An 11029-nucleotide genomic window follows, 5' to 3' on the forward strand; every position below is an offset into this window, starting at 1 on the left:
GAATGGAGTGCCAATAAGTAAAGTAAGAAAAAAAATGGTCGCCTTTTGAGCGTCGGGTGTCCTTTAGTCACTCCGGCCCCGTTTGTCTCCATATTCAGAGCTGGTAAACGGCGGTAGGTTGTGGCAGTGAGTCTTCGTCTCCTGTGTGGGTATCATACTGCAGCGGAGTTAATCGCCGTCGTCGTGGTTCTCTCGATTTGGAGGCTGAAAACACCTTAAACTGGTTTTCCGCATCTCCGCCAAAACCAAATCTCTTCATACCACCCAAGAATCATAAGGCTTTTCCCCAATATAGTTGCCTGGAGGATCATAATTGCAAACAACAAACTGAGAATTAGCCTTGCAAGGCACTCTAGCACATCCAAGCCGCACCGAGCTCCGCCACACCATCTGAGTGTAGTGCCCACATTCACCACCCACGCATTTATTCGATGCATGATCATACAGCGGCTTCTCGTTCGCCCACAGCTTCACTGCATCCGCCCCGGTGAACTCAGGGTAGTAGCCCGCGGCTATGTTTTCCCCGTACGGCCCGGTTGAGTGAATCATGGCGCAGTCACCCTTTCTTTTTTCCGCATAGGCCTGAGCGTACGCGGCCACGGTGTTGCTCCATTGCATGGGCCCGACGCCGACCTCGGCTCGAGCTCGGTTGTGAAGCGCGAGGTAGTCACCGGGGACGTTTTGAGCTTTGGTTAGGGCGAGGAGGAAAATGAAAGTGACCATGAAAGCGGCCATGATCCGAAGGGTTTGAGTCCACATAATTCCGATGAGAGATGAGATGAAGATTGAGAATGAGGGAATGATTTATATAGAGATGGAAAACTTAATATGGAATGTGATGGGTAAAACCATGAATTATGAGCTAATTATGTCATGCTTGGGAATTCAAAGAGAATAAATTCATTCTCGCTTCCATGTTTAATTACGAGCTAGATTTTTGTTTGGATTAGCTTCAAATAAATGAAAATTTTCTAGATTTAGCTAGTTTATGATTTTTTTTTTAGGATTAATGAAACTTAATCCACCGGATTATGGTTAATCTTAAAAGATACATTTTTACTTGTAGGTATATATTTATTGTTTTATTTAGTTTCATAATTTTATTTATTTATTCTCCTCCAATTTTTTAAAATATGTATTAAAATTGAATTGGTTAATTAAATGTTCAAAAATAAATAAATAATGTTAATATTTTATTAAAATTTTGAGTAAACGAAATGAACTAATTTAACCTAAAATTTTTATAACCTATTTAGATTGGGTTTATTATATAAAAAGAATTTTAGATTAAAAATATTTACTACTAATTGAGTTGTGAATTTTTGTATTTCTTTTTCCTTTTTCTAAAAGTAACCGTAACTTAAAACATATAGTCATGGATGAAATAAAACCTTCTACCTCTCGAGTAATAGTATATTTTAATTACTATTGACTTATGTGCAGCAGAGCTAATTGCCGTCGTGGGTCTCCCGATTTCGATGCCGAAACATCGTGACTGGTTTTTCGCATCTCCGCCGCGGGCATTTATTCCCGTTGACTTCAAACAACATTTGACAGCTATTCTGGGAGCTATTCTCCGTGTGTAAAATTGTTAAGAGAATGATCATGAATCTATAAGCAAGGAATAATCTCACAGGACAACAAGCAGAAAGTACTTAATCTCAAACTAGACAGTATCATATCAGTGTAGAGATGGATGGTTCCTAAAACTTGGTAATTCTCCATTTATTTTTGCAGTATAGGTAAGAAAGCACTTAATATCATACGATTAGGAAGATATTGTCCACTTTGAGTTCACCTCAATGGACCCATGATCGTTCCCTAAATTCGCCGAGTTGGACTTTCATCCAACACTTCCCCTCGACTTCTTTTCTTTTTCTTTTTTCTTTTGGAGTTCTTTGTTCGACATTTGAGAATTCTATTGATATGGTTAAGTTTAGGGCGTGGCTCTGATACCATGTTAGACGAACACGACTCTCCACAATGGTATGATATTGTCCACTTTGAACATAAGCTCTCATCGCTTTGCTTTGCGCTTCCCAAAAGGCCTCACCCCGATGGAGATAGTATTTTCTGATTATGAACGCACGATCATTCCCTAAATTAGCTGAGGTGGGACATTCATCCAACAAAGATCATACCATTGTGGAGACGAGTGATTTCTAAATGTCGGTAATTCTCCATTTATTTATGCAATTTTGGATAGAAAAGAGGACAATATCGTACCATTGTGAAGATATGATTTCTAAAACTCGTTAATTTTCTCCATTTATTTTTGCAATTTTGGGTAGAAAAGTAGACAATATCATAAAATTGTAGAAATTCATGGTTGCATTCATTCTCCATTTAGGGGAGAAAAATATACAATATCATATTATTGTGGAGATTCCCCAATATACAAAGAAGAACCATAAGGCCTTTCCACAATCTAGTTACTAGGAGGATCATAATTGCAAACAACAAACTGAGAATTAGCCTTGCAGGGCACTCTAGCACATCCAAGCTGCAACGAGCTCCTTCACACTATCTGAGTGTAATGCCCACTGATGGTGCTAATATAACACATGTAGAAGCAATTTGGATCTTTGGCACTTTTAGACCATCAATTATAGTAAATAACTAGCATGTTCATAAGTATTAAAAATTAATGAATTTGAATACTAACCTTTTGTAGTTCAAATTCTTTTTTCCTCACGAACCGGTTTCGATCCACCACTAGTGTCTTCTCCACTATCCTCCGTCCCTAGAACAGAATTGTTGAATTCGGTTAGTGACTAAACTTGGGAGGGATTTAGCATATATGAAGAGAGACTCTACATATAGTTCAAGTAATCATACTATAGTCAAAGTGTTCTTAGTTTATTGGATTTAGATTAATGATCGTAAAGTTCACTTTATTCAATAACAATCTTTACTGAATAAACATCAGTAATAGATTTATTGAAAATAGAATATGTCTTTGTTTACAAACTATGAGTTTTAGGACATAAAACCCAACAAACACCCACTTGGACTAAAACTCCAGTGGGGTTTTATAACGTTGAGTAGAGAGAGACATAAATACAATAAACTAGGGCATCACATACTCATGCCTTTTCTCCCACTTGCCCTAGATTACATAACTCGTAGTCCTAGACTCACTAGGTGCCCTTCAAACACTTTAGCCGTGAGAGGCTTTGTAAATGGATCAGCAATGTTGTGCTCCGAAACTATCTGTGTGACGATCACATCTCCTCGTTGCACAATCTCCCTTATGAGATGATATTTGCGCTCAATATGTTTTCCTCGCTTATGGCTTCTTGGTTCTTTCGAATTTGCAACTGCTCCACTGTTATCACAATAAAGAGTGACAGGAAGATGCATATTTGGAACGACTTCCAAATCAGTTAAGAACATTCTAAGCCATACATATTCTTTCGCTGCTTAACAAGCAGCAACATACTCATCCTCCATGGTGGAATCAGAAATGCAACCTTGCTTTATGCTTCGCCATATTATTGCTCCTTCGTTCAAAAAGAAGACAGATCCTGATGTCGATTTCCTCGAATCTACATCAGTCTAAAAATCTGAGTTAGTGTACCGTGTAAGGATCAGATCCTTAGCACCGTACATTAGCATATAGTCCCTCGGTGTCCTAATATACTTGATTATATTCTTAACGGCAGTCCAATGAGCACGTCCTGGATTGGACTGATATCTGCCGACAATTCCCACAGCATAGCATATGTCAGGTTGGGTACATAGCATGGCATACATCAAACTACCGACTGCTGATGCATAGGGAATGTGTCTCATATTCTCAATTTCTTAAGGTGTCTTAGGACTTTGTTCCTTCAACAAATGAACTCCATGCCTGAAAGGTAATAATCCTTTCTTGGAGTTCTACATCTTATATCGAATCAACATTTTGTCGATATACGATGCCTGAGACAATGCTAGTGTTTTGTTCTTACGATTCCGAACAATTTGGATTCCAAGAACAAACTGAGCCTCTCCCAAATCTTTCATTTGGAATTGTGTTGCTAGCCAATGCTTAATGTCAGTCAGAACTCCCACATCATTCCCAATGAGTAGAATATCGTCAACGTACAACACTAGGAAAGCTAGTTGACAATCCTTTTATAAACACAAGGTTCGTCAACATTCTATTTAAAGCCATAAGATTTGATCGCGGTATCAAACTTTATATTCCAGGATCGAGATGCTTGCTTCAACCCATAAATGGATCTTTTAAGCTTGCAAACCCTATGTTTGTGATCATGTTCAATGAACCCATTTGGTAGAGCCATATAGATACTCTCTTCAAGATTTCCGTTTAGAAAGACTGTCTTATCATCCATTTGCCAAATTTCATAATCATAAAATGTGGCAATAGACAAGAGTATTCTAATCAATTTAAGCATAGCAACAGGAGAGAAGGTTTCTTCATAGTCCACCCCCTCTCTTTGGGTATAACCCTTTTCTACAAGACGAGCTTTAAAGGTTTGTACCTTACCGGTTTGGTCTCGTTTTCTCTTATAGATCCATTTTCAACTAATAGATTTTACCCCATCTGGTTGATCTACAAGTTCCCAGACTGAATTGAAGTACATTGACTCCATTTCAAGATTCATGGCTTTGATCCACTAATCTCTATTCTCATCATTCATTGCCTGTTTATAGGCCAATGCATCCTCAACGCCATCATCAGGTATGATGACTTGAGTTTCTGCGAAACCCAAGTAACGATCAGGTTGAGTTATAACCCTCCCACTACGTCGAGGCATTGTCAACTCTTCAGAAGGTTGGGATTGACCAGAAGTGTCATCTCCATCAACAACTCTTGTTGAAGGACCAGCTTGATCAACAACTGTTGTTGTATTATCAGTAGCTTCTTTAGAAATCTCACTTAATATTAGTTTGCTGCAAGGTTGATGATTTCTTACGTGGTCTTCCTCTAAGAATGTAGCGTTTGTTGATACAAAAAATCTATTTTCTTGAAGGTCATAAAACAAACCACCTTTCGTCTCTTTGGGGTATCCTATGAATAGACATAATTTTGAACGAAGTTCTAATTTCTTGAGGTTTTGCAACAACACATGTGCTGGACATCCCCAAATTCTGAAGTGACGTAAATTACCTTTACTCCATTTCCATAACTCATAAAGTGTTTCTAAAACACTCTTAGTAGGAACCAAGTTCAAAATGTATGTGGCAGTCTCCACTGCATATCCCCAAAACGGATCGGGTAATTGAGCGAAACTCATCATAGACCGTACCATGTCTAAAAAAGTTTTATTTCTCCTTTCTGATACATCATTTTGTTCAGGCATACCAGGGGCTGAGAGTTGGGACTTTATTCCATGTTCTATCATATAGTCCTGAAATCTTAAGTCCATGTACTCTCCTCCTCGATCTAATCGAAGTATTTTAATAGTTTTACCTAATAGATTCTCAACCTCAGTCTTATACTCTCTGAATTTTTAAACAGCTTCTAACTTGTGACACATTAGGTAAAGATAGTCATACCTTGAATAATCATCAATAAAACTGATGAAATATTCATATCCTCCTCGTGCTTTGACATTCATTGGACCACAGAGATTTGTATGCATGAGTTCTAAGGTTTCTTTGGCTCTATAACCTTTTTCCGAAAATAATCGTTTAGTCATTTTACCCTCAAGACAAGACTCACATGGAGGTGAAGAGTTGTCTTCTAACTTATTTAGAAGTCCTCTTTTAACCGATCTCTCAATCCTATTGAGATTAATGTGGCCTAGTCTTAAATGCCAAAGGTAGGTATTAGGAGAAATCTTTTGTCGTTTATTTTGAGTTTCAACTATTTTAAACATCAAGGTATTTAAAATAGCTTTTGTTATGCTCAGTTTTGACATATATGAGTTGTTTTCTAGTTTTGCAGAACAAATATGAATGCCTCTTTTGCAAATGAACATTTCATTGATTTCAAAAGATACTTTATACAATTGTTTTAATAAACAAGAGATAGATATTAGATTTCTTTTCATTCTTGGAACAAAAAATACATTATCTAATATAATGAATCTATCTCCAAAAAATAACTTTAAATTTCCTACTGATCTTGCTGAGACAACCTCTCCTGTTCCAACCATGAGTGTTATCTCGCCGTCCGCAAGCATTCTCCAGGAGCTAGTTTCCTGGTAAAAAGAACAAATATGATTAGTGGCCCCTGGATCTAGTATCCAAGTTGAGTTATCATACTCTACTAAACATATTTCTACAACGAGTAAATCATATTTACCTTGTTGTGTCTTTTTAGCTTTCTTCTCTACAAGGTATTTTGGGCAGTTTCTCTTCCAGTGCTCATTTTCGTTGCAATGGAAACATTTTCCTTTATCTGCCTTTTGAGCCTTGTATTTGCGGTTAGTAGGAATCTTATTTTTCCCTTTACCCTTCTTCTTCATCAAAACACTTTTAGAAGTTGAAGGTTCAAACTTATTTTTGGAGGATGATACTCATTGTAATTTCTTGAAGATAGCAACATTTGCTTCTCCTGTACGTCCCTTGTTCGTTAAGAGGGACTGATAAGTCTGTAGCTCATTGAGAAGAGCAGTCAAGTTATATTCTATTTTGTTCATCACCACATTTGTGCGGAAAGCTCTTCGAAAGAGACTTCATGATAAAACTGACTTGACTCTTCTCATCAATGACAGCTTCATTTTCTTCTGCCACATTGAAATGGACCATCATGTCCAGGACATGTTCTCTAACTGAGGTCCATTCTTTCATACGACAGTTGTAAATGTATTTTATGGCTTCACGTCGAGTGGAGAAGGACGGTTGTCCAAACATCCCTTTTAGAGATTCCATAATCTCTTTAGCAGTACCCATAACATCGTGTTTCTTAGCCAAAAGATCAGATATACTGGCTAGAATGTACACTCGGGCTTTGTCATTTGCCTTTATCCGTCTGTCATACGCATCCCGAACTGTTCGGTTTGCATTTGAGCTGGGTTTTGGAGGACATTCCTCAGTTAAAACAAACCTTAAATCATCAATTACCAATATTGTGTTCAGGTTTGATTTCTCAAAAGCGAGTAATTGTACTATTGAGTTTGTCATGCTGAGATATAAAGAAAATTCTATTAGTGATTTGACTTAATGCTGTTTAATCCAATCAGTTTTAGCAAATGTAATAATGTACCAAAAAAAATTTATTAATTTGCAACGATACTTTACTGAGTTAGAGCAACTGCTACCGAGGGGCAGTCAATCACTCATTCACCAAACGAAGACATTCTTGACTTAAACACTGACTCTTAGTAATTCTTCGCAAGTGTGACCCACCAATTTCAGGCCTCATAGATCGGTCCCAACAATGCTATTGAATGAAAAAGCCAAAGTTGGGAATGGTCCTAAGAAATAGTATCCATTTCTGGAGTTTTCGTTGTTTCGACTCCCATGTTACGACCCTCCGAATGGGTAGTTGCTCTAGGGCAACATGCAGGCGGAACATGAGAATCTCACGGTGCAACCTAGTGGTGGAGACCATAGGACGTGTTGATATACTTCCTTCTTCCACTTACTATAAGTACTTTCTCTATTCACCTTGTTATTGACTCATGCAAATACCTTCCGAATGGAGGACGCTCCCAGGGCGACACGAGGCCGAGCATGAATCTCACGGTGTGAATTTTTCAGAGAGCGTGAAAAGGAAAACGATGTATCTCATATACTTTTTTCCTCCCATTAAGTATTTTAAACGGTTGGGTATACTCATTACTTAGGTATATTTCGGCTAATTAAATATAACCTAAGTCTAGGTAATTTTTCCAGAACTTACATCACTCAAGCATGCTCATAAAACTGGGCTAACTAAGCTCAAGTATTGGTCCGATCTCCCACAAAGTAGTAGGTGTTTCGTAAACCGTCAACTTAAGTACCTCCAGCCTTAGTCAAGATCATGCCAGGTGAGCTTTCTTGTAAGCAAAATTTTACAAGACATCGACCTATTTTAACTATTAAAATTGATTGTGCTTGGTTCTTAACCTTAAGCGAGCATGCACTTATTTTCATTATAGATTTTAACGTCTATCTCGTTTTATGACGTTGAAAATAACCTATAACATGCATCTAACATGCTTTATATAAAAGATGTATAATCATCATATACTCTTGCCTTTTCTCTCACTTGCCCTAGATTACATAACTCGTAGTCCTAGACTCACTAGGTGCCCTTCAAACACTTTAGCCGTGAGAGGCTTTGTAAATGGATCAGCAATGTTGTGCTCCGAAGCTATCTGTGTGATGATCACATCTCCGCGTTGCACAATCTCCCTTATGAGATGATATTTGCGCTCAATATGTTTTCTTCGGTTATGGCTTCTTGGTTCTTTCAAATTTGCAACTGCTCCACTGTTATCACAATAAAGAGTGATGGGAAGATGCATATTTGGAACGACTTCCAAATCAGTTAAGAACTTTATAAGCCATACAGATTCTTTCGCTGCTTCACAAGCAGCAACATACTCAGCCTCCATGGTAGAATTAGCGATGCAACCTTACTTTATGCTTCTCCATATTATTGCTCCTCCGTTCAGAGTGAGACAAATCCTTATGTCGATTTCCTCGAATCTACATCGGTCTGAAAATCTGAGTCAGTGTACCTTGTAAGGATCAGATCCTTAGCACTTTACATTAGCATATAGTCTCTCGTTCACCTAAGAAAGTTGAGGATATTCTTAACGGCATTCCAATGAACGCGTCCCGGATTGGACTGATATCTACTGACAATTCCCACAGCATAGCATATGTTAGGTCGGGTACATAGTATGGCATACATCAGACTACCGACTGCTGATGCATAGAGAATGTGTCTCATATCCTTAATTTCTTGAGGTGTCTTATGACTTTGTTCCTTCGACAAATAAACTCCATGCCGGAAAGGTAAAAATTCTTTCTTGGAGTCCTCCATTTTATATCGAATCAACATTTTGTCGTATACGATGCCTAAGACAATGCTAGTGTTTTGTTCTTGCGATTATGAACAATTTGGATTCCAAGAACAAACTGAGCCTCTCCCAAATCTTTCATTTGGAATTGTGTCGCTAGCCAATGCTTAATGCCAGTCAGAAATCCCACATCATTCCCAATGAGTAGAATATCGTCAACGTATAACACTAAGAAAGCTACTATAGAGTTGACTATCCTTTATAAACACAAGGTTCGTCAACATTCTGTTTCGAGCCATAAGATTTGATCGCGGTATCAAAATTTATATTCCAGGATCAAGATGCTTGCTTTAACCCATAAATGGATCTTTTAAGCTTGCAAACCCTATGCTTGTGATCTTGTTTAATGAACCCATCTGGTTGAGCAATATAGATACTCTCTTCAAGATTGCCCTTTAGAAAGGCTATCTTGACATCAATTTGCCAAATTTCAAAATCATAAAATGTGGCAATAGACAAGAGTATTCTAATCGATTTAAGCATAGCAACAGGAGAGAAGGTTTCTTCATAGTCCACCCCCTCTCTTTGGGTATAACCCTTTTCTACAAGACGAGCTTTAAAGGTCTGTACCTTACCGGTTTGGTCTCGTTTCCTCTTATAGATCCATTTACAACCAATAGGTTTTACTCCATCTGGTTGATCTACAAGTTCCCAGACTAAATTGAAGTACATTGACTCCATTTCAAGATTCATGGCTTTGATCCACATATCTCTATCTTCATCATTCATTGCCTGTTTATAGGTCAATGGATCCTCAACGCCATCATCAGGTATAATGAATTGAGTTTCTGTATCCTTGTTGAGGGTTGTCTCCGAGATCGAACGTTCTAATGCTTGAAATAGATAATTCTTTGCTTTGAAATCTTTCAATTTATGATCATCAATGTGCTTCTTCTTGGTATCTGTTAAAACAATGTGTCATATTGGTGCAGGAATCACATTCTCCACCAAACCCAGTACTAAAGAAGTTTTCCATGAGCATTGCCCAATGATCACAGTACCAATCAAATTTCAGTATTTCAGTATTTCGATAAAAGGGAATTTCAGTAATTCAACAAAAACAGGCATTTCTTTGATTTTACCATTTTGATTATTTATTATTATTGTTTTATTTCCCACGAAGCCGAGAAAAAGATGAATGGAGTGCCATTAAGTAAAGTAAGAAAACAAATGGTCGCCTTTTGAGCGTCGGGTGTCCTTTAGTCACTCCGGCCCCGTTGGTCTCCATATTCAGAGCTGGTAAACGGCGGTAGGTTGTGGCAGTGAGTCTTCGTCTCCTGTGTGGGTATCATACTGCAGCGAAGTTAATTGCCGTCGTCGTGGTTCTCTCGATTTGGAGGCTGAAAACACCTTAAACTGGTTTTCCGCATCTCCGCCGAGGGCATTTCTTCCGGGTGACTTGGAACAACAATTGGCTGGTGGCTGATGCTCTAAGTGTTGAAGACTGTTCGGAAATGATCATAGATTTATAACTAGAGAATACATTTTCATTAACATGACTTCTTGTGGGAGCTCGAAGCAAACCCATGATATTATGTTCAAAGTTGACAAATATCATATAACATTATAGAGATTCGTGATTAGTTACATGGTATCAAACTATGAACTTAACTTAGGTATGTCGAACGAAAAAGTTGTAAGCCTAAAAATCGTAGTTAAAAGTGTCGAACAAATTTCGTATTTTGTTCAAGGTCTCCGAAGAAAGAAGTCGAGTCTCGATTAAAGGGTGTTTCTTTTAGAAATCCATCGACTTAAGGGGAGGCACTATGGTGTATTTTGTTCGAGGGAGGCTCTATGGTGTATTTTGTTCGAGGGGAGTCTCTATGATCTTAGGTAATCTATAGGCTTCAAATGTGGCTCTATGTGGTGTACTTAATGAGAGGGGAGACTCTATGATCATGAGTTTATAAGTAAGGAAGTCAAAACACAGCAACAAGAGTTTATGCTCTAGACAATATAATACTATTGTAGACAATATCGTAGTTTTATTTCAATAAATAAATTCATGATTCTCTCACAAACTTTATAAATATTCATAAAAATTTTAAAACCAAATCTCT

The 11029-nt window shown here is 37.9% G+C and overlaps 1 protein-coding gene across 1 annotated transcript; it reads right to left on the bottom strand.

Annotated features, from left to right (window-relative positions):
- Positions 1-255: 255 nt before the first annotated feature.
- LOC111473365 (basic form of pathogenesis-related protein 1-like) lies at positions 256-4159 on the bottom strand. The gene is made up of 2 exons (XM_023118910.1): positions 4091-4159; positions 256-771 (listed from the first exon to the last, which is right to left on the bottom strand). The coding sequence occupies exons 1-2, from the start codon at positions 4157-4159 to the stop codon at positions 256-258; spliced, it is 585 nt and encodes a 194-aa protein (XP_022974678.1).
- Between the last annotated feature and the right edge of the window lie 6870 nt (positions 4160-11029).

The sequence above is a fragment of the Cucurbita maxima genome, unplaced genomic scaffold (genome assembly GCF_002738345.1).
Source record: "Cucurbita maxima cultivar Rimu unplaced genomic scaffold, Cmax_1.0 Cma_Scf00117, whole genome shotgun sequence".
Classification (NCBI taxonomy): Eukaryota; Viridiplantae; Streptophyta; class Magnoliopsida; order Cucurbitales; family Cucurbitaceae; genus Cucurbita; species Cucurbita maxima.